The 24108-nt window shown below is 47.5% G+C and overlaps 1 protein-coding gene across 1 annotated transcript; it reads right to left on the reverse strand.

The window, feature by feature from the left end:
* Positions 1-2787: 2787 nt before the first annotated feature.
* Cdhr1 (cadherin related family member 1) lies at positions 2788-23899 on the reverse strand. Its single transcript, XM_021203570.1, has 17 exons — positions 23263-23899; positions 22427-22522; positions 21388-21533; positions 20272-20322; positions 19213-19302; positions 16978-17064; positions 15629-15745; positions 14415-14558; positions 13988-14066; positions 12578-12678; positions 10736-10939; positions 10148-10300; positions 7675-7839; positions 7063-7130; positions 6249-6477; positions 5382-5639; positions 2788-4862 (listed from the first exon to the last, which is right to left on the reverse strand). The coding sequence occupies exons 1-17, from the start codon at positions 23315-23317 to the stop codon at positions 4326-4328; spliced, it is 2580 nt and encodes an 859-aa protein (XP_021059229.1). The 5' UTR covers positions 23318-23899; the 3' UTR covers positions 2788-4325.
* Positions 23900-24108: the final 209 nt, after the last annotated feature.

A 24108-nucleotide genomic window follows, 5' to 3' on the forward strand; every position in this document is an offset into this window, starting at 1 on the left:
ATTATCATTGTGGGAAGTATACAGGCATGGTGCTAGAACTGTAGCTTTAAGCTTTACATTCTGATCTACAGGCATCAGACAGAGAAAGTGAGAGAGAAAATGAGAAGCAGGAGGGTGAGGTGGCAAGGAGACTGGGCCTGGCATGGACTTTTGAAAACCTCAAGCCCACACCCAGTAATACATTTCCTTCAACAAGACTATACCTCTTAACTCTTCCTAAAAAGTTCACCAATTGTGGACTGAACATGCAAATACATGAGCCCATGGGGGCCATTCTCATTGAAACCACCACACTATGTTAATGTACGTGTGTGTGTGTGTGTGTGTGTGTGTGTGTGTGTTGAGAATTAAATATGAGGCCTCACCTCACACATGCTAGATAAGAACAATAAAACTGAGATGTAGATCAAGTTCCAGACCATGCAATTTTTAAGTAATTTTTAGGAGGAAGCCATCTTTAGTGTCAGAAACTTGAATGATATTTTTTCTTTCTTCTTCTATCTTGTTGGAGCCTATCTATCTTACAGACAGAGAACAGTCTGGCAAAGATGATAGACTCTAAACATGTATGAGCACAAGTGTGACTGAATACATTATTGCACAGTGACAAGTGACTGAATCTCATTCAGCCAAAGAAATCCATTAGTAAGGTTTCATAGTGGCATGCAAGCATCTCCAACACCCCATCCCTTAGTTATTTCTGACCCTCCAAAAGCGAAATCTGTGCGTTCATATACCTGATGAATAGCCTTTGTTCTTATGTAGCACCTTCCCTCTTATCTCAGCCCGTTTGTCCATCACTGGAGTCTTGATAACCGTCAGAGAAGAGTGATTGCTTGCCAACTGATTCCTGCATCCATGGCAGGTTAGCTGGATTCTCTCAAAGCTCCCATTGTGACAAGCATAGAATCTATATACTCAACAACTCGGAAAGCTGAGACAGGAGGATTATTAGAGTCGTCCATGAGTTCAGGACTATGTTGATTAGCACAGCAAGATCCTGTCTCAACAATACAACATTAACAACAAAGCACCTTTGTGTACGTAGACAGAATCCTTACAGGTCCTGGGAAACAAGGACAGTAATCTCATCCACACCTTTTGATGCATTTGCCAGCTTGGCTCTGAGGGAGAGCAACTGCAGGACAAAATCCCACCTACTCTTTGATGATATCTTGTCAGTTACTCCTTAGAGTGAAGACTCTGCCAAAACACAGGCTGCATGTTTCAGATCGACGACATGGTTTCTGCCTGCTTTCCTCCAATGCTTTCCACCTGCCCTTAACCCTTCTATGAGGACCATCATGTGTTAGGCTGCATACAAAAGTCCTTTACTTCAGGACATGTGCTCTCATATAGGGGTCACAGCAAGTCATCCTCAAATGTATCCTATACAACTAAGAATAGCAACTGAACTTTTATCCGTAGCTACAAAGCAGACACTAGGTGTTGGCATATATTAGCTCTTGCTGTTCTTAGAGCAATAAGCCTTTGCACCCCGTACTGATGAGAAAAGTGAGACCCAGATAGCCTTGGCTTTTTGCATAAAGTCACACATAAGTAGTAAAACCTGAGTTCAAGTTCCAAGACTGTCAAACTGTGAAAACACCTTATTCGTTCATAAATTTAGAAAGCCTGAGCTTAGAGGTTGCTGGGAGATAGCTCAGTCAGTAAAAGTGCTTGCCATGTAAGCATGAAGACCTGACTTTGATCTCCAGAACCACATTTTAAAAATCAGGCTGGCATTATGGAGCATGCTTGTAATCCCAGAAAGTCGCAAATAGGATGATCACTAGAGCTTGCTGGCCAGCTAGTTGAGTGGAATGGACAAACTTCAGGTAAAAGCAAGAGATGCTATTTCGATAAACAAGGTGTATAGTAATTGAAAGAGACATCTGCAGTTGACCACTGACCTCCTCATGTGCATGGGGACCACCCCTCCCATGTTGTACCTGCATACACACACAAGAATACACACATACATGAGTGCACACATATATGTAAGTCCAAACTCACAGGGAAGGAGAAATGGTTTCAGATCACTTAGAATCACTCCTATTGATCGGTCATAGGGCTCCAATTGTAGGCTTTAGAAAGGGGAGGCCATTCCCACCTGCTATTGCTGCCTTCTTCCTACCTACTAGGAAACCTAATATGAAGCTAGACTGTAGGTCTGGGCCTATCTCAGTGTCCCGGAGTAGGTCGCCCTTCAGTTTGCCATGTTTAATGCCGTGAGACTTGGCAGGCCTCACTCTACTGATTGGGTCTCTTCCAGGACTGACCACATTTACTGATCATATTGGTTGTCTATTCTCCTTTTTCCCAGTAGGCTCATGTTGGTTACTAGGCCCTTTCCCCTTCCATGGTCAGTGGCTTTCCTTGGGTCAAGTTCCTGAGTTTGTCCATCAAGCCCCACCGTCCTGCTAAGGAGTACAGTGCTGAGCGGAACTCCCAGTCCAGAGGTCTTCACTCCCTGTTCCCAAAGATGAACTGCTTTTCTGGCTGTGGCACCCTCTCAAGGCCTTACAAATCCTAGGAGTCATTGTCCATGCTCCAGACCTTTCTTCCTCCAAGAAATCCTGACTGGACTCTCCCTGATTGGGAAAAAAAAGTAGAATTCAAGTCCAGAACAAACAAGGTCTGCAAAGGTGTGGTAATGAAGATGTAGGCAGACAACTTAGACAAAATGCTGCAAAATCCCTCAGTGTCAGAATGGAGGTCAGGAGCAACATCACCCACTGAATGAGCTGTGAGTCAAGGAAACATAAATACAAGAGGACCAGGAGGTCAGTTTACCCTTTGAATAATAGATTTTATTTACCATTTACAGAAGAGGTTAACAGCATGCATATTATAGGATGCTGAACTCCCTGTGGTGGCAAACATGATCCAGCTCAGCACTTTCCAGGCTGGACTTTAGCAGGTAGTTCCTGTCCCTCAATACTATGTGGGCCAGAGACTACAGAGCTCCAGATGAGGACTCTGAATGTTCCCACATCTGTGTAACACCTCCAAACACAGACTGGGGGTGGGGAGGGGGGCGAGCAAGAAAACCACATGTTCCTACAATCTGATCACACCAGCAACTGTGGAATTCTAGAGGGCTTCATAGAGTATTCATATGATATCCTTAATGCTTTTTCAAAAGAACACCAGAATCCTCCACTTTGCAGGATCTCCTTCCTTAAGATTATCACATATGAACAAGATAAATCCTAAAAGAGAAAAACAGTCAACAGCGTGGAACGGGGGCTCTCAGACCAGATCCCTGCCACCAATTCACTGCATGCATGGAGTCAATAACCCTAGGAGACTCATTTCCCTGTCTCAGCCAAACAGACTTGGACTGGAGCTTACTGCCTGACTCTGCCTTTGTGACAATGACATGGTGGAGAGGGGCGAACAGAAGGAAAGCTGTGAGTCGAGGGAAAGCCATTAACAGGCTGGCTATTCCCAACCTCAGCATATTCCCTCGTGGGTGCTAACACTTTCTGCATGAGATGGAGCCAGATAACGGGCTTCCAACAAATACTTTGTAATCCTGGTGCTTTGCCCTTGCTTAAAACACCCAGACTCACCATTTTCCTGGGGTTTCTTTCTTCATCTTACAGACAAGGAAGAAGACAATAAGAGGTTAGGAGTATCTCTAAGGTCTCGTGATATGAGAAGAGCTCGATCGGAATGGAAGCCTTCCCTGAGCTCAAGCCTGATATCCACCTTGCCTTGTCTCTTCAAGGGAGCCTGGGGACTTCTGCTCTCTGTTTAGGAAGAGGTCACCTTACACCTACCACCAGGAGCGTAGTCTTATCTAGATGCTAATTCTATTGCTCACTGGCTTTGGGCACAGTCAACATGAGCTTTCAGAGCATTTTGGCCCTTTTCTTGCCTGTTTGCATCTCTATATCCTACGAAGCTCACTGACTTTCAACTTCAGCTGCGAACAAACCTCCATTAACCTGCTGGTTGGCTGAAGCTTGGGCATCCAGATTCTTACCAGTCTTGTTACTTGTGGCCAGGGGACCTACTTCTCAACTGAGGATGACAAAGCCCCAGGAGGACTCCAGTGACTGGGGTTTAGGGTTGGTGGGTAGGAATACACAGACCTGACTCCTTGTGGGCTTCTATTCTCTGAAGAATAGACAGCATTATAGCGGTGCCAAGGATTTGGGCAGTGGGTATGCCAACTGCATCTCACAGTCTGAGGCATATCTTGCCCAAAGCCCTTTGTAGAGTCCTGCATACAGTGTTACAACGTTATACAAAAAAGGGGTGACCTTGAGGGTCAGAACTGGAGGAAGAGAAGAGAAAAAATCATGGGACAAACTCTAGACATAAGCCTTGTTGTCCAAACTCTTCTTCTCAAACTTTTGCTTGAGCTCAGACACTAAGGAAGACTGAACAGGGCCTCCCGGGGGCTTGGGTATGGGTAACTGTTGGGGTGGCTGTGGGGTGAGGGACCCAGAGACAGTAGGCACTGTCTGTTGGGCCACCCTACTGGAGGCCATTTTGGGGGGTGGTGGGAGAGCTGGAGCTCTTGGGGGCACCATGACTCCCACTTTGCTGTTATTGCAGTTCTCGTTGGGAGGATCCTCTTTGAGTATAAACTTGGTAGCAGCCTTGGCCCTCCTGAATTTGAGCCACTCTATCCGAACTGTGTGGGGAGCAGGGCTGGACCTTCTACGGAGCACTCGCCGCACAGGCAGGACCTTGTTAGACTTCTTGTTACGCCAGAAGGTAGCCGTGGAGATGAGGACGGTTATGGCCACAACAATGGCCATGACACCAGCCAGTACACCTACGGCCTTCATGGGATTGTCCTTGGTCTGAATCAGGAAGGCAGCCATGGAACCTCTGGACAGCCTCTGGAAGAGAAGCCACCCACTGTGTTCAACTGCTTCCTCCTATCCCCTGGAGAGTAGCCGTTATGTGAGCTTCCCTACTCCTGACAGGGAAAGCATCCTTCCCCAAGGCACTGCTTTGAGAACCTCAGGTAAACTAAACTACAACAGACCACAATAACCTCCTTCTGACTCCAAACTCCTACTTTCATGGAGTGTTCTCTTTAAGTAGCAGAATATTGCTTGTCTTTGATTACAGGGAGACCCATAAACCTATATGAACTAGGGACCTCATACTTAATGAATTCCTGACAGATACTGAGCTGAGAACTATACATAATGAGTGATTTTACTCCTATCTTTCAACACTGGTAATGGAGACTTAGATAGCCCAGAGTCACACCACTAGTTAATAGTGTGACTAGAATTTTAACTTGATTCCCAATCCTATGGATCTGATTTCACAGCAACTCCTTGGTAGAACGCAGTATCATTTGACAGTTGCTCTCTGCCCCCTTTTCCTGACCACAGCATCATACTCACTTCTGTGTCTGTGATGTCGATCTTGAGCAAGGCTGTTGTACTGAAAGATGGGGAGCCTCGGTCCTTGGCCTGCACCTGTAGGGACCATGAGTAGTCCCCACTGGGTGTGATGTTGTGTAGGGCCTCCAAGGAATGGATGGAATTCTTGAGCCTAATTTCCCCTGTGTGTGCATCAATGTCAAACACGTTGACTGGCTCTGCATGGGTAATGGAGTAGTCTACCAAGTTGTTTGGCTCCTCTGCATCCTGGTCTGTGGCCTGAGAGGGAAAGAGATGGGGAAGGCACTTGGAATGATATCTGTGCACATTGGCTAAATCAGTCTACATAGTGGGGCTTTCTGGGTTGATGGGAAAGGATTCAGATCCTATTTGTCGTAGATAGAGTTGGGCAAAGAGAAAGTGTTACTCTGAGCCATGGCCCATGTTAGGCCCTACTCTGTTATGTGGCTTCACTCCCAGAATAAGTCTATGGAGTGGGTGTTGGTGGCTCATTATATATGCTAGGATGAAAGCTTGGATGCCAAATGGCTGGTCCAGGATGAGGTGGAAGGGGGATATCTGTCATTCAAAGCAAGTCTGCTGGGACTCAGAATGCATGCCTTTTCTGCATAGAGAAGATAGTGTACTGTGGGAATAGCACACATTGAGGGCAGACAGATCAGCTCTATTAATTCAGGCAAGTTCAACATTCAAGCCCTCTGAACCTCAGGTATTTCATTGCTGATGTTTTCATTATTAGATGAATTTTCTAGCTGGGTGGAAAAGATGATATATAAAATGTCATGTAGTCTATTGCCCTTAGCAGAATATGTTGACGTTAAATTTTTATGGTCCAGTCAGGGGGGCTCAGCTGCCTCTAATACCTACCTCAATTTTCAGTGGGGTCCCCAGCACCATTGTCTTTTCCTGGACGCTCTGTACAAACTGGGGGTAGTGGTCATTGACATCTAAGAGAGTGACAAACACCTCAGCCAGGCTGTACCTCCCATCCATGTCTTCTGCCTTCACATAAAAGTTGTACCTTGAAGTGCCCTCAGCATCCAGGCTGGCCCAGGGCTGAGTGTAGATAAGCCCAGTGGATGGGTGAATTAAGAACCTGCCAGGCATAGAAAGGAGAAAACACAGGAACTCATGCACACGTGTACATTCATGCTCATGCCTCTACACATGTGTGCACCCATGCACATATATATGAATTCCTACAGTAATAAGATGTACCCAAAAGTCCTTAATGAGACATTGGGCAAGTTCTCCAAGGATCCCACCTGCTCCTCCCCACCCTTAATATCTAACTCTAGGAGGCAGATCTTGTTGTTGACTATTGAGGTCAACAACCCAAACCTCAGTCTGTATTCCTTTACCCCTGGCCTGCCACCTCTCCCCAAGACCCATGCTATCCCTGACCCCAGAAAACACCAAGACTTCTCCATATACTCCAGGCCATGACCATAACCTTCTCCTTTTTCCAGTCACCTCAGTAACATATCCCTTATCTTTACCTCAGGCTCTCCACGGCTTCCTGCCATTCCTCACCCCTCTACCCTGTATGCTGGATGCTTACCTCCCTAACTTAGCTCTTATCCTTCTCCATATCCTTCTGGCCATAAGCAAAGACTCCCTTCACCCAGAGCCTCATAAACTCCTTGCTTGCATCTTTGTCTGGGATGCTGGATCTACTTACAGGTCTGACCCGGTCCCATAGATGGAATACTGGACTTTGCCCCATGGCCCTGTATCTGGATCCACAGCCTGTAAGACAAAAAGCTCCTAATGGCATCAGCACTGTGGTGAGGCAAATGGTAGTTCCTGTAGCTGAAGGCAGCTTGCAATGTAAAGTTGGCAGAGCCTGGGCTATGTCCTGCAGGGGAGGAAGTAGCCTGACGGTTACTCTGTACCCTAGTTTTCTTCAGGGAGATATCAAATGTGAGAGAACCCAGGAGGTTCACATCTGGAAGACAGTTATTCTTCTTTCATAAATGAGAGGAAGAGGAGGATGGGTTTCAGGCTCTGTACTTGGGGTTTTCACAACCCAGTTAACACCAGCAGTTATAGAAGCCTAGCCATTTCTATAACTCACAGCAAAGGTGAGGAGATACTCCTTCATGAATACATTATGAGACCGTACCTTCTGCCATGATACAAGACTCTTCCCTTACCTGACCCCTGCTGCAGAAGAAGTGAGGGAAGACACAGACTATCATTAGATGAAGAATCAGAGACTAAGAGGCGGTGAAGAACCTGTTCAAGATCACACCTAACGACTGTAGACCATGTTAGCCAGCCCCCAACCTACGGTGACAGCCACCACGTTGGAGCCTCCTGGAGCATTCTCTGGGATCCTGGCAATGTAGTAGTGGGAGGTGAATTTGGGGACATTATCATTGGTGTCCAGAAGCTGGATCACAATGTCTGCCGTGGAACTGAACTTCTCCGGGGTGTTCACTTCAATGGCCAGGAGCTGGAGAAAGATCCAAAACACACCTGTCTGGGTGGGCAGTTACCTCGCCAAGAGCCCCCTACCACCTGTCACCTTGTGACCATGTGCTTGTCTGCTCATCCCTCCATCTTTTGTTGCCTTGTTTTGTTTTTTGAGTCCAGGTCTTGCTACATTTCAGATCCAGCCTGAAATTTATAATCCATCTTTCTCAGACTCCTGAATGCTGAGATTGTAGGCTCATACCACCAAACTCAATTTGCAATGTTTTCTTCTTCTGGCTCCTGGTGGGCTATCCTTGCTACATCTCCACAGTCTTGCATCATCCCTCCTTGGATAGTCTCAATGCTAGCGTTCTTATCACTCCCATTTCTACTCGGGCTTGCTGTCGCCATTGTTTTCTTGATCTACAGACCTACATATTCCATTGTAATCCAAATTCCAGCTTTTCTTATAAATTTCTCCAGACACAAACCAGTATGGTTTTATCACGTTTTTCTCACCAAAGGAAATTCTAGGTAAGCACTGACTTGGCTTGACTAGCCATGGTAGCACATGCCTATTATTCCATGACTCAAGATAAAGAGATAGGAGGATTGTGAGTTTGAGGTCAGACTGAGCTACACAGTGAGCTCCAGGTCAGCCTCAGCTATATGACTAGGCTCTGTCAGAAAAACAACAACAGTAACAAAACAAAAACAAAAAACCCACAAGCAAAACCAGCAAGGAAAAAGCATGAGTTAATTGGATGGCATTAACTTAGGGAGGATTTGCATTTTAAGGCTAGGAACAGCTTTCTATCCTGTGTTTCCTTAGATTCCTCTGTGAAAGCTTGTAGTTTTTCATTAAGTGTTGCATAGTTCTCCTTAGGGTTAGTCCTAAGAACATTGTAGTTCCTTTTGCAGGAATGTCTTTTATCTCATCATAGTCACATTCCCTGCCCCCTCCTCCCACTCCCTGCCCACTCCTTCCACTCCCCACTCTCTCCTCACTCTCTGCCCACTGATCTCACTCTCCACCCCTTCCTCTGACTTCCAGTCCCTTCCTCCCAGTTTCCACTCCCTCCTCTCACTCCCTGTCCCCTGCTCTCACTGTCCACCCCCTTCTCTCACTCCCTGTCCACTCCTCCCACTCCTAACTCCCTCCTGTNTCCCCTGCTCTCACTGTCCACCCCCTTCTCTCACTCCCTGTCCACTCCTCCCACTCCTAACTCCCTCCTGTCACTCCTCACTCCCTCCTCCCACTTCCTACTCCCTCCTCTCACTCCCTGTCCCCTGCTCTCACTGTCCACCCCCTTCTCTCACTCCCTGCCCCCTCCTCCCACTCCTCACTCCCTCCTCTCACTACCTGCCCCCTCCTTCCACTCCCCACTCCCTCCTCCCACTCCATAAGAAAACTTCTTGGTTTAGAGCTTTCACTCTGTGCTGTGATTTTTGCTTTAGTTATGAGTCTTTCAATCATTTCTATTAGATTTGTCTTAAGAAAACAATCACGTGATTTCTAACAAGACAACAATACTACTTTCATTGCCTCTTTTCTAACATTTGCAGCTCTTATTTCCTCTAGCTGAAAATGATGTCATTCTGAACATTGAGCTAAATTGTCTTGGTCACAGCAGTCATTCGTGTTTATCCCAACTTCAGACAAAGCTTTTAGTATCTCACTTTTTACCGTGATGCTGGCTGTGTACCCTGTAAGTATATAGAATTTTACTTAATGATGAGTTAAATAGTATTGTTGAAGTATTTATTTTTCCTTTTCATGAATATATTACTTCTATGTTAATATGTGGTAGGCATTTTATATATATATGTATATATATATATATATATATATATATATATATATTCACAGTTTTACACGACATCAAAGGATAAATTATAAACGATATCAAAGGAATATAGTTCCTTACTTCTGTTCAGGCTGTTATTGGAACAGATGACAAATGCAAGGGCACATGAGAAACCCTGAGTTCTGATAATCACACAGTTTCTCTCTCTCTCCATCTATGATCATGGCACACTATATTGGCAGTGTACCCTTGACTCCCCAGTCTTTACATTCCTGAGCCAGTAGTGATTTAGAAGCTCAGTAAGGGCGAAGCCATGAGTGCTTTGCAGAAGCTGGGCGTGAGGGTATCGCCACTCCCACCCTCCACCTACCTCCTATTGTTCACATGCCCATAGGATGGGCAGAGACTCTGGGGGAGGGTAAGTAGCACTGTTCAGGGATGGAGATGACAATGATCCCCCACTTTGCATTCAGACAGTAGTGAGAGCTATCCTCCTCCCAGCCCAACTTCCCACTCAGGGCAGTGCAAAGCATAACCTACCTTGAAGGTTAACAACTTAGACTTTTCAAAGTCAATGGCAGCTGAGTTTTCCACTATGATGGTCACTTGGGCTTCATTCAGGACGGTCTGTGGCACCACTCGGAAGATGCCTCCAGGTCCCACCAGCCGTAAGTTGAATTTTGCATTGGCTCCCTGAGCAATAGAGTTTGAAGAGAGGAAATAGAAGATAAAGGAGAATTGGCATGTGTTATATATTTGGGCTAGGTGTAGAGCCCTTACATGCCCTTTACCCTATATACAATGTGTAATCTTTCTCTGTAAAGGTGACTTAGCAGGTCATGACAATTAATCAAAGTAAGAAATTAATAAGGCCCGGTTCTGTGCTGAGCATAGGAGGAGGCAGAGACATTTACAGATGTGCAGTTGAAAGTTCAGATGCAGAGGGCCTTTTCTTTGACTGGCTTTTACTTTGTAACTGATTACGTATGTTTAAGCAAATAGTATGGGATTGATCCCTCCGCTAGTTACGCCACAGTGTTTTATTTATTCTGAGACTAGCCTAGGCCCTCTCACTGAAACCTAGTATAGGACACAGACCCAGTCAATTTCAAGGGCATGAAGACACACCTGGTCTGAGTCATTGACAGTGATCTTGAGTCCACGGAGGATCTCGCCCTGGGGTGGGTGCTCAAACATAGAGAGTTCAAACTTGTTCTGGGGCCCACTCTCTCCATAGAAGGTTGGAGGGTGGTTGTTGAGGTCCACGATCCTGATGGTCACTGGGACTGTGGCCTGAGCTGCTGGGCTTCCTGGAGAGTTGACCTCTGTCACCTATGATGGGGACAGAGGGCTATGGCTGTGTGGCAAGGCACACTGTTACTGGTCCTAAGAGTTTTCTGTCCTGGTGTCCATACCCTTGTAATTCCTCTCTTTAAGTGAGACTCTGCCTGACAACTTGCTTTTGGCTGACAGAAATATTAGATTACAAGAGATTGTAATTCCATTTTGCTAGCAGAGTTTCTCTTTCCCAGGGCTTTTGTGAAGCAGGCAGCTATGCTAGAGAGGCTATGGATGGGATAAGGAGCTACCTGTAACCCACAGGCAGTATCCATCAAGTAACTGAGTCATACCAAAAACCAAGTGAGCAGAAAGCCAGTCCTTCCCCACCCAAGCCTTCAATGAGATACCAGCCCCAAGTATCTGACGACAGCCATGCCAACGACCTTGGAATCCAAGATCCAGTCAAGCTGGGCCCAGACACGCTGCTCCTGCACACGGTTAGATATGAATATATATTGTCTTAAGCCACTACATTTGGGAGATTTCTTAAGACAGTGTTCATAGGCAACCCATGAAACTTGTGTTAAACACCCCTTTTGTGGCCTTTTTAGGCACCCCCACAAAACTTGTGACTAACATCCCTTTTCTAAGGCCTTCTTCCTGTGTTGTATAAGGATATTCTACTTCTAAGAAGATACTCCAAAGCAGTGTTCCTCAACCCTCCTAATGCTGCAACCTTTTTAATATAGTTCCTCTTGCTGTGGTGATCTCCCAACCATAAAATTATTCTCACTGACACTTTGTAACTGTAATTCTGCTACTGTTATGAGTCTTAGTGTGAATACCTGTGATTTCCGATGGTCTTCTGGGACCTGTGACCCACAGGTTGGGAACCGTTGCTCTAAAGTGACCCTTCCAGACCCCATGTCACACCTGTCTGTAGCCTACTCCTCCTCAGAAGCCTCTACATACCGTCCCTCTATCCTACCCAGCTCAGGCCTCACCCGTCCCCACGTAGAATCCCCACACAGGCTTCCACACTGCATCCAGTACTACCACCTTAGCGTCAGAGGGCTCAGCACCCTAGGTTATGTGACTCAGTTCTCAGCAGGTTCTCATTGACTTCTTCATTCCCCGCCTTTTCCTCCACCTGCTCCCACATCCTCCTTTCCCTTAGCCTCTGATGCTCTGCAGATGTGGACTTTGCCTAGAGTTCCTCCCTTGACACAACCATCCTCGTGGGGGCAGGGGGTGTGTGTTGGAATTCATTCCTTCTATGCCTGTCCTTCTTTTGCCTCAGTGGCTGTCACAGAACACCCTAGCTAAAAGAAACTTGGGAGGGAACGGGGTTTGTTCCTGCCCACTGTTTCAGGAACCATCAATCACTGCCGAGAAGTTCCAGAAGAAAGACCCTAAGGAATGTATGTGTTCATGTTGCTGGCCTGCTCCTGCTTAGAACACATGCAGCCTTCTCTTCTTGTACTGAGCCCATGACATGATGCTCCTTCTGCATTCTCAGTAACCTTGCTTGTATTCATGTTCCTCTCTGCAAGGGTGTTCTGCAGCCTGACGCAGACGCTCAGGAACATTTCAGTCCCTCCTCAGACTGAACCCTTGGCTCTCATCACATTCGCTGCTCTAGGAATGACTGGAGAGTGGATGGGACAAGCCAAACTAGTGGAGTGTCACCTGTACGTGAAGCTCATACACCTCTCTTCGGAGCTGGGCAGGGCTCTGAAGGACGGAGATGGCTCCAGATGTCTCATTAATTTCAAAGATCCCATCACTCTCTGTCACAGAAAAACATCCTGCAGTTTAGTGTAAGGTCATAGGCAGGGGAGTCATACCACATATTTCTCTGGTATCTCATCACAGAGGGGGTGCTTCTCATAGATTGTAATACTGTAAACTATCTGTGGCTTGCCAATGAGAAAACTGAGTCTCAGAGAGGTCAAGTAACTTGTTTCAGGTCCTTAAGCCAGTAGAGAAGTACAGATCTGGATTCCAACATTTTTAATGTTCTCAGGATCTATCTCATGTCCCTTTTCTTTTCTTTTTCTTTTTAAACATTTATTTATTTCATGTATTTGAGTACACTGTTGCTATCTACAGACCCATCAGAAGAAGGCATTGGATCCCTCAGATGGTTGTGAGCCACCATGTGGTTGCTAGGAATTGAACTCAGGAAGAACAATCAGTGCTCTTAACCTCTAAGCCATCTCTCCAGCCCCTCGTGTCCCTTTTCTTATATAGTTGTGTGTGTGTGTGTGTGTGTGTGTGTGTGTGTGTGTGTGTGTGTGTAAGAAAAAGCGAACCAGAAGACCTAAGGAGAGAAAGAAATAAGAAAACAAAGATGGTTCAGAGAGGGGAGTGGAAGGAGGCGAGAGAAGACAGAAAGCAGCTTGAAGAAGGTGCAGGAGATGGAGGGTGTAACAGAGAGGTGGGGACGAGGCTTGGGGTGAGTGGACTGTAACTGGGAGATGGTTTCGGGTGAGGGAAGATGCCTGGAATAGGAGGCATGCATGAGGGATTTCTGGATGGGCATGGGCATGCTTTGATTTGAGCTCCTGTGTACTAGGAGTGTCTTAGGGAAATCACAGCTGTAAATGCATCTAAGATCTCCTGATCTCCCGAGTGTTGTGGAGCTCACCCCAGGGACATTGTTGGTGCTTAGCAACTGTCCAGTTATATTAAGAGAACATTCCAGAGTTATCTAACTTAGTAAAATCACAAAGTAATCAATACCTATTAGCCCCTCTGAACCTCAGTTTTCAACATTCAGGCCTGGTGCCATGGAAATGCCACAACATCTTTGTATCTAATGCATTTGATTATCTGTTCTAGTCAAAAAGAATAAGAACAAAACACGTCAATTCTGAACATGTGAGAAATGTTGGTATGCATGCCATTGGTGACTATGTCCAGGGCAAAGAGAATGCACATGGCTCTCGGGATCTAATGACAAGCACAAATAAAGCAAAAATCTGAGGGGACGGGCCCCACCCCGTCCCAGCTCCCTGTCATTCTGTTCTCATAGGTAAGGAAACAAGGATCCAGTTGCCCAGAATAGAACTATGGTAGAGAATTACCCTCACTTACCATTCAAGAGCCTGTAGAGGATGTGGTTGGGTTTGCCTCGGTCTCCATCTATGGCAACCACCGTCAGCACCTCTGAGCCCTTGGAGAACAGGAACCACTGTCTGAGGCTGATGGTGACAGTGCCCCACCATGGATAGGAGGTATCATCCCACCCAAGAAAAGAGCTAGGTTTTGGATGTCCCTGTAAGGCGACCCTGCTGTGTCCTGCTTCGGGCTCTTTGCATCTGGCCCCCAGGGCTGAAGAAACCAGCTACATGAACTTCACCACTTCCCTGCCCCCATGATCAAAGCATGACTTTGCAGAAACTCTTGGGCTCCTAACTAACTCCTAGCCATCTGCTCTGAGACCGGTGGTGAGTCCAGCTATCCTCAGGGTAATCCCAGGGAGTCACAGAAGAAACACTGGCTAAGAGATGCAGTCACTCACAGCAACGGTGTCTTCATACACATAACCGTAGTAGGGTGTACCCACGAAGATAGGAGCCGTGTCCTGAACATCTTCCACATTGATGGTGACGGTGGTGGTGGCTGAGAACACTATGTCAGCCCCTCGAAGCCTGCCCCCACCATCCTGGGGAGGAATCAGTCCAGAGAAGGAGGATGAAGACAAGTTGGCCTAGGGGTGATAGACTCAACTTGAAGGGGTCTCCCGCCTCCCCAGTTGTGAAGCCAGCTGGACCCTTTCAGTGTCTATTTGTTCTTGGGTCTCTGGAGCCCATTTCTTCTTTCTCAGTGGTGTTGCTCATGCCAAAGCAACGACACATGGAAGTTTTAAGTCAGGTGTCTGGCAGGTTTCTTTGGATACAGGATTAATTAACTCTCTGGATACATTATGTGTAATTAGTGACTCGGAGGAAGAATCAGACCTAAATTCCTACTCCTAGCTGAGAACCAAGCCTCAGGCAATTCCTAAGAACTTTCCATATGTCCAGTCTACACTGGGGACCACAGGGTCTTAGGAGTATGACTTGGGCCTTCCTCTGTTTAAGATTAAGGGAAGTGAGCATCTAGCAGGCAGACTGGTACCCAGCCTCCTGGTACAGACTGTAGGAGAGTGACCTACAGGAAAGCAGTGATCTGAAAGGGGGCTGGTGCAGAAGAGTGCAACAGGCCTAACAGGACAGCTGGGTTTTCCTTTTCCCTGGTGCTAGAGGCTTGGCTGAGAATCTGCTAACTCCCAACTTCCCACCATGTGCTTCAGAAACTGAAATGAGAGTCTTCAGTAAGCTTCAGCAATGGGAACACGAGGAAACTAAGTTCAGAGAAGGGAGCTGGTCACACAACAAGAAGAGCAGCATGAGCCAGTCAGGCCAGCAGGAAAGGTAGTGGAGCTTGTGAGAGGGACACAAATCTGTGTCATGGCTACCTCCTCTATGGAGTGTACCCAGTATTTAAGTTTCTAAGGAGTTGTATGATCACTACCAGAAGAAAATGTGGCCTCTCTAGCCTAACAACAGCAGCTTTCCTGGAAAATGTGTTCAGACAGAAGAGATTCAAAGCAATTGCCTCCTGGTCCCCCTTTGCCCACATTGTGTCTCTTGCTCTTGGAAATACCTGCTCCTTCATAGAACGTCATTGGGCTCCAACCTAGCAAAGGCTGAAATTACCACGGGAAGTTCCTCTTATATCTTCCTTTGTTACCTTGGCAACCACAGTGATGTAATGAGCCCTCGACTTCTCATAGTCCAGTGTGGCCCCAGCCTGGAGTCGCAGCACCCCGCTGTGACGGTCCACGGAGAACTTGGAGGAGTGTAGGTTCTGTAAAGTTGGGGAGCAACTGAACTTAGGGAGGAAACTGGGGCACACCAAGAGCTCTTGCTCTGCCTACCGACGGAGTCGTTGGTCTTCCTTGCAGAAACTCTGGCTTTCACGCTTAGATTCCAGTTCAAGACCCCTGTTTGAACTTGAGGTTCTCCTTCGTCCGTTTTGCTCGGGTTTTCTACCCCTTCAGTCAAAAGCATCTCATTCCCTCCCAGAAAAATCCTACTGGCTCGTAGCAGGAAGAAACATTCACAGTGTTTTAACATGGCAGAAGCTGGGGATTAAGTGTAGTAGCAAAATAGGGAGAGCTGGGGACCTCCAACCCACACCAGGTAACCGGCTGTGCTGATTATGTGTAGTGTCTGACAGGAGATGGTTTGAGTAACCAGGCTACAAAAGCACTTGCCTCTGGCAAGGTGCTCGGGGCCTCTGACAGTTGAGGAGGACCAGGAAATAGGCTCCAGAGAGGTTAATGGGAGAGTTCCGTGTTTAATCCTCCTGATGGTTGACAGAGCAAACCAATGTTTCTCATTCCCATCTTAAACCTGAGAAAGCTGAAGGAGAAGAATTAGGGAATGTGTTGGAGGGGTATGAGTGACCAGCATTGCGGGGCCCCTCTCTAACTCCCGTGAGTTCAGAGGCTTTCTCTAGAATTTGTAAGTTTAGCCATGAGGCTGTACTGCTTTGAGAATTCTGAGAGCAGTTGACCGAATATGGAAAGAAGAGGAGGAGGAAGTGCTGCAAAAGCAGCAGCCATGTGAGGATGGACAGCTGTCCCTGGGAGACCGGGAGAAGGCAGAGGTTCAGGGGAGAACCCTCCATCTTTGCCAAAACAGTGAGAATGGATGGGAGTGAGGGCTGGGGCATCCTGGCTCTGTTTTTGGTGTAGTTCCCTCTCCTCCTTTTCCTATTGACTATTTCAGTCCTAAATGGACTCAGTGGATGCTAAATGTCCAGGATTTCTTTAAGGAAAGGAATGGGGGAAACTAGAGAGCTGAGGGTTCCAGAATCCTAGAAGGGGGCAGGAGCTGGGCCAACTCTGCAGAAGCCAAGATGGGCCTGTGGGAGGAAGAGGTCTTCTATTTCTTTCTGCTCTTTGAACCTGTGGAGTACCCTGGAGATCAGAGGCGCTAACGGGCATATGGGGGTTAGCTGGTGAGGGAGGGGATGACAGCCAGGTGCCCTCCCCATCTCAAGGCCCAGGATGCATCCTGTGTGCCCCATCTTACCTGAAGGGAGTAGGTGACACTGCCTCCAGAACCTGTGTCCTTGTCCTCTGCGTGGACCTGAAAGATGCTGCTCCCAGCAGGTGTGTTCTGAGGGTCACACACAGAGAAGTGTCAGTTTCAGTGACAAGATGGTGGGGGAGGCAGAGGCATGGGGGCCATGGAACTGAGGGGTCGTGACTGACTAAAGAATAGTGAGGGGGCAGTGACAAACAGAGCACCCAGCAAGAATGGAGAGGGACAAGGACAGTGGGCCTGAGGGAAAGGAGGCAAGACAAGAAGTCAGAGGATGTCCTCAAGGGGAGAGTGAGAAGGAGGAGCTAGGCCCCTAAGAGCTAAAGGATTTAAAAGAAACTATTAATTTATAAACAAAGACAAAGCTCATATTCAGGATTATAAACATAGACATATTCAGGATCATCAGAGAACACAAACATGGTTAACGGCAAGAATGGAGTATATTCCACCACTGACTTCTGCTGACTTGACTTAGAAAACATGTTTTCTGAGGAGTGCTTATGTGTGCCTATGTGTGTGTGTCTTCATCTGTTTGTGTGTGTGTGTGTGTGTGTGTGTGTCCACAGCACTTATATGCAGGTCAGAGGAAACTTGCAGGAACCGGTTCTCTCTTTCTGCCTTGTAGGTGTCAGGGATCAAACTCAGATCATAGGGCTTGTTGGCAAATGCCTACCCATTAATCTGTGTGAATGGCCCCTTTGTAAATGTTAGAAAGGAGACAATTATTCTCTTGCATCTTAGAGAAGAGGACAAACAAGGTGACCTTTTAGTTTTTTTTTCTTTTGGAAACATAAGAAATGAGTGACTCCTTCCAGAGGACCTGGGTTCAATTCTCAGCACCTATACAGGGTACTCATAGTCATCTATAACACTGGCCTTTGGGGTACTGTGCGCATGTGGTGCACAGATATACATTTAGGCAAAACACTATGCTCATAAAAATAAGTAAAATTTTTTAAAAAAAAAGCATTTATGTGAAGTTACTCAGTACAGTGACTTCAAATTTTTTACTCTATCTTAAGAATTCTTTTTGTACTAGGGGGCAAAGAGAGCCTCAAGCATTACTGGCTAGTTTTATGTTACTGGATTTGACCCCTAGTCTAGAGACAGAATGATCGTGGGTGGAGACAGGAGGACCTGAATTCAAGGCTATCCTTGCTACATAGCGAAGCTGTCTCAAAAACAAAAAGCCAAAAACCTTCTGGTTTTGGTGACACCTTTTGATGACTCTTGATTCTCAAGAAATCACACTACAGATATGTATCATCATATCCAGCTTGAAAGCATTCAAAATTAAAGGGGGAAAACATGTCTGTATTAAGCTAGAAAAATAGCTCAGTGGATTAGAACATGGGGTCTTGCAAAGCACCTGGATTTAGTTCCCAACATCCACATGACAGCTAAGAGTCACCTCTAAGTCCAGTTTCAGGAGACTTGACCCTTCTTCTGGCCTGTGATGGTACTGTATCTATGTGGTACACATATGGTCACATGCACATACAATAATAAGTACCTATTTCAAAAAGGTTGATCTTTTTATGGAAGTAGAAATTTAAAGCTTAAGTATCAAAATCTAAGGGAATTCTTGGTTCTATCTGTGTCTGATGGGCTGTTCACTTGACAGAAGCTATGAAAATGATGCTGATGACCTAAGCATGACCCTGGAGGAATGGAATGCTCCTGTTATAGGGGAATGAAAAACAGGATACAGAAAGTATGTTTTAAGAATTACAGTTATGTCAAACAAAAGGAGTAAAAAGCACACATAGAAAAATACTAAAAGGAAATACACCAAAATTTAGAGAGGTCCCAAAGTAGAGGGCTTTAAAAACACATTTAATGGGCTGGAGAGATGGCTCAGTGGTTAAGAGCACTGACTGCCCTTCCGAAGGTCCTGAGTTCAAATCCCAGCAACCACGTGGTGGCTCACAACCATCCATAATGAGATCTGATGCCCTCTTCTGGGGTGTCTGAAGACAGCTACAGTACACTTACATAAATAAATATTAAAAAAAAAAAAACAAAAAACAAAAAAAAAACCCCACATTTAACATTTCTACAGTAACTGCGCATTTACAATTATAGTGATATTAGCAAGTGGGTGCAGTGAGTAATGGACAGGTGTGCTATACTTGGGGCCCTGTTCCCTGCACAAGTCACAGGACAGCCTTGGGGTCAGGACTTGGACCCACTCGGGAGTTTTGTCCCTCACTCACTCACCTCTGGAACCCGGATGACGTAAGGCTCCTGGATGAACCTGGGTGCTTCATCATTGGCATCTGTCACCAGTATCACGACTTTCTCTGCCACCTGTGAGGTAGAAGGGTCAAAGGTTGGGGCAGGGAGATCTTCTTGGGAGTAGAAATAATGGCCTCTTAACGCATCCAGAAGCATGTATACAGAGATAGCATTTAGAATGACAATGCAATATATGAATTCTGAGAGCAATGCCCTAAAGAGAACCACCGGAGACAGCCTGTGCCTATAGCCTGTGCCAACATGTCCTTCATTCCAAATGCTGCACCCACGGGCACTGCAGGGAGCCTGAGTTGTGGTGATGGACCACTGGGAGCCTGCGGGATAGGAGGTGTCAACCCTGCAGGGACTTTGCCGGGGTGAAGAGGCAGAAGCGAGTCAGGAAGTCCGGGATCAATGTGCAGAGCTGAGAGGAGAGGGACACACAGAGAGTTCAGGGTACAGGAGATGCTGGATGGCTGGATGGCAGGATGGATGGGGAGAAGGGTTGGGAGAAGCAGATGGTACCTGGCAGGGAGGCCGTGCAGGGTGACTTGGATTGCATTCTGGGAGGAGGTGAGGGCCAGCTGTCAGTGCTGGAGAGCCTCCAGACTTATAATCCACAGCGAATGCTGTGACAGCACTTTAAATGAAGATTGGGTGGTCACGGAACCCCGGTGGGGCCTGTTGTAATCATGTCAACACTGAAGTGGCTGCCAGAAAGTGGTGGATGTGTGAGTGGGGGTGGGGAAGTGAGGAAGAACACCTGGCCCTCAGGGGCCACGAGCCAGCGGGCAGACAGTGGCGGACGGGGACTGAGTGGGTTTGAGAGGATGCATGGCGAAGTGAAATGAAGCCCAAGCAGTCATGATCTCTACTTGTCTCCTGCCTTCCTTCGCCTATGGTCTCACTATGCGCCTCAGATGTGGGTGCTTTGGGTAGGCCTTCACCGTCCTGGCCTTGCTTTGATCAGGGAGTCACACAGCCAGAAGGGGAACTATGCTCCATCCAGGCCAGAAAGCTGTATGAGGAAGACCGACTCACCAGGTTCAGGCCGTCGGAAATGCTGATGATGGCTTCAATCTCATCTTCCCTCTGTGAGGCAAAGGCATTGAGTGAGTGTCTAGATTCTGAAAGGCTGAGAGCAGCTTACACTTGAGGCTGTGCTAAGCCGTAGCCCCATCAGAGAAGATTGTGTTAGGGAACCCTGGAGGTAAACAAGGTAGCGAGAGCATGCAAGGCCTATGAAGCCCCTCTTGCCAGGCTTGAGACCTTATCTGGGAAGGCTCTGTGTGTCCAGAGTCCTCACAGATCCAGAGGGTGGCTTGTGCCCCCCAATGGATGCTGCCCTGCTAGAGAAATGGGAGGAGCAACCCTGCTGGACCCAGAGAGGAGTCTTCCTTACTTCTCCTCTCCCCTCCCATATCTCTCCACACTCCAGGATTAGGGAACGGTCCATGTTCATGATGTCACAAGTGTTTCCTAGGACTCTGTGGGATCTCAGGAGGTTGCTAGATCCACACATATGCAGGACACTGTGCTGGCAGCCATCTGCCTTCACCACAAAGTCCTCACCCACAGTGCTGAGCGCTCTCTTTTCCCACAGCCTCTCTCCTGTTCACTCCACTGATCTGTGGTTAGTCAGTTTTACTGTAGAACCAGAAACAGCAGTAGATCCACAGCCGGGGAAGAGTTATGTTCACAAGTGAAGGGAAAGGAAACCCAAGCCCCATCATTCCAGGGGTTCAGGAATGCCCAGAATCAGGCTTGTTTTCCAAATCCCGATGCATCCTTTCTGATCCTCTCTAACCCAGACTGTGGTGCTCCCTGTGGTTTATGGGGGCTCCTCCAAGGTAGGCTTAAAAATCCACTCTAAGGAGAGCTATTTCAGAAACTTTTAAATACAGTTTTTTGTTTTGTTTTGTTTTGTTTTAGTTAAACATGTTTAAAGATAAGCAAAGCTAATAGGTGCCATTGAAAGGGCTATCACTGTTCATACCAGGAGAATAAGAAAGTCTTTGCTAATGTGAAACAATACAGGGGCAGAGCTGCGGTATGGAGATCAGCCCCCCCCCCCATGTCCTCTTTCACAGGGAACAGCACAGAGATATCTGAACACTATCAAGCAGTGGCCCAATTTCCCCCTCTTCTTATTTATACCTCTCTGTCCAGCTCTTCCATCAGGGTGATGTTTCCAAAATTGGGATCAACAGAAAAGACACTTCTAGTGCTGGGGTCAAAGCTGATGTGGTAGGAGATAGGGTCTCCCTCGGGGTCAGTCCCATTTAGGGTGTACATGTGAGAACCTGGAAGGAGACAAAAGAAGGGTTATCTGGAACCAGGGACCCAACTTTTCCTGAAAATAGCGATGCTCAGAGATAAGAGTCAACTATTAATATTCAGTGCCAAGGAAACAGCCCCCAGCCAGGCCTCACCCCTGCTGTCTGCTCCCTACTTATCTTTATTCCTCAAAGTCATCAGATGTTCTCCTCAGCCACTTTACAGATTGTGATCTGTAACACAGCCTATGGCAAAGGTGTCTTAACACTAGTGACTTTCCCTCTGCCTGGAATGAGCTCTCTCCCGAAAGATGAAGCTAGAGGGGTCCCTGGGATCGGGAGCTAAGTGGAGTAAGACATAGACACTCTGAGGAGGGGGTCAGCTGCCACTCAGTGAGGGGACTGGCTCTTCAGGGATTTCTGAATGCAAGCACTTCTGTTCTGCTCTCGTCCCAGGAGCTATACAAACTGTGACAAGGTAAAGCACAGGTATGAGCCGTTCCTCTCAATTCCCCACCCCTCTGAGAGTCTTAGCTGCTTGGAAGTTCTTGGTTCTAAATCCTAGGCTTGTGGAGGCAAATATGTTTGCTTGTTCAAGGTCACCCTCTGAGGAGCACCAAGTTTCTGAGGAAGCCAGCCAACCCCTATCTTTGGAAGACCCCCATCCCAGTCTCGATGAGGGGTCCAATTTAGGTCACCGTGGCAGCAGTGACCTCCTGACTTGCCATTACCCTGGAGCCTTCAGATCATAAACAGGGTACCCACGGGAGCCAACACAGTGTGGCACACGCATGCCATAGGTTCCGGAGGAGTCACGAGTGAGCGGTGTCACTGAGTTCTGGGGAGGTGAGTTTGCCCTCTGGGGGCAACTCCCTCTGGGAGACCTGGAAAGGCTGCTACAGCCAAAGCTACTTTCTTACCTACAGGGGTGTCTTCTGGGAGGCTGAACAGGGCCATGTTCCCGTTGGTGCTGCCCACTCCATTGTCAAAGAAGTGAGGGGCAAAGTTGGCCTGGGCTAGGAAAAGAATGAAGACAGAAGGACAAACAGACACCCAGAGGGAGTTTGACACCAGCAAAGTCACCTATCTGGGCCCAGCTAATGAAAAGGAGGAGCTTGTCTCCCTGCAAGGTGGGGACCTAGGAAGGTATATGTGGTACGAGCTTGAGCTTTTCAGGGACACATTTTATGGCAGGCACATAGAAACAAGCTGAAGGACAATCCCACCCCATCAAAGAGCTCAGAGAGAGGCAGTGTATCCGCTGGCGAATGTCGTGTTCTCTATCTGTTTCTCTCTCTCTCTCTCTCTCTCTCTCTCTCTCTCTCTCTCTCTCTCTCTCTCTCTCTCTCAAAAAATTTATTTATTTATTACGATTTATTTCTCTCTGTCTTCATGTCTTCAGATACATGACAGAGGGCATCAGATCCCATTACAGATGGCTGGGAGCCACCACGTAGTTGCTAGGAATTGAACTCAGGATTTCTGAGCCACCTCTCCAGCCCCAATTTCTGTTCTTTTTGCCTCGCCTCAGGCATCCAGCAGTGCAGAAGTTTGAAGGAGTCTAGTGGCAGAGCCCAGAGACTGAGGGATGCTGGCTCTAAGTCTCTGGAGAAGCGTCCAGGGAACGTCCCACCTTCCTGCCTCGCAGCAGGAAGCCTGTCCCCTTCCCAAAGTCTGTACCTGGACAGTGCGGCCTCTGTCCCGGCATTCCCCTAGGGAGCACAGACACCCACCCTCCAGGGCCCTCGCCACTCACCTAGGTAAACGCGCAGCAGCCCCAGCACCAGGGCGGCCCGTGGGCCGTGCCTCATGTCTCCGCAGAAGGGTCGAAAGCCTGGCCACTGCCGAGGCCGGGTGCTGGACCTCGGAGCATGCCCTGGGAGCTGGATGAGAGCAGAGGCAACGTCGTGGGTGACTGCAGGCGGCGGCGCGGCAGTGGCAGGAGGGAGGGAGAGCGGGTGGTGCGAGGGCGCTAAGAGGATGACAGCGCTCACAGATCCTCACAGCTGGATGGCTCCGGTCAGGTTACTAATGAGACCAATTACTGGGACCAGCTTAGAGAGGCGGGTGGGAGGGCGTGACAAGACTACCTCTCTCCTTCCACGCCCAGTCTGCCCTAGCAACCCAGGAGCACCAGGTGCAGAGGTGGAGCTCTGCACAGAGAAACAAACAGGCATCCCCTAGACTACTTTGAGCAAGCCTCCAGAAATTCGAGATTTGCTGTGGTTCGGTGTGGCTCAGGCTGCGCCAAGATTTTCCTGGTTTGTTTAACTTGTTTTGTGGCATTCACGGGTGCCCGAGACCTCTCTGATCAAAGCACTCATGGAAATAAAATAACGAGCAGAAAAACAGCTCTCCCGGGATGGAGGGGAAGGCATTGGGAGAAAAGAAAGGATGATGGAAAGTCGCATTGCCTTGCCAATTCAAACGCGTTCTTTAGTTTTGAGTGAGACCAAAAGAACAAGGGTAGAGTGATGTCCGAAATGGTGTAGGAACGCAGGAAAAGTCCTGGGCTCTTCCTGGCTTGAATCCTCCTCCTTCTCTAACACTGGGATGTGGGCAGAGATATCCCTTGTACCCTACTCCTTTTGGGCCATTCATC

Source organism: Mus pahari, chromosome 8, assembly GCF_900095145.1.
Source record: "Mus pahari chromosome 8, PAHARI_EIJ_v1.1, whole genome shotgun sequence".
In the NCBI taxonomy this organism is placed as follows: Eukaryota; Metazoa; Chordata; class Mammalia; order Rodentia; family Muridae; genus Mus; species Mus pahari.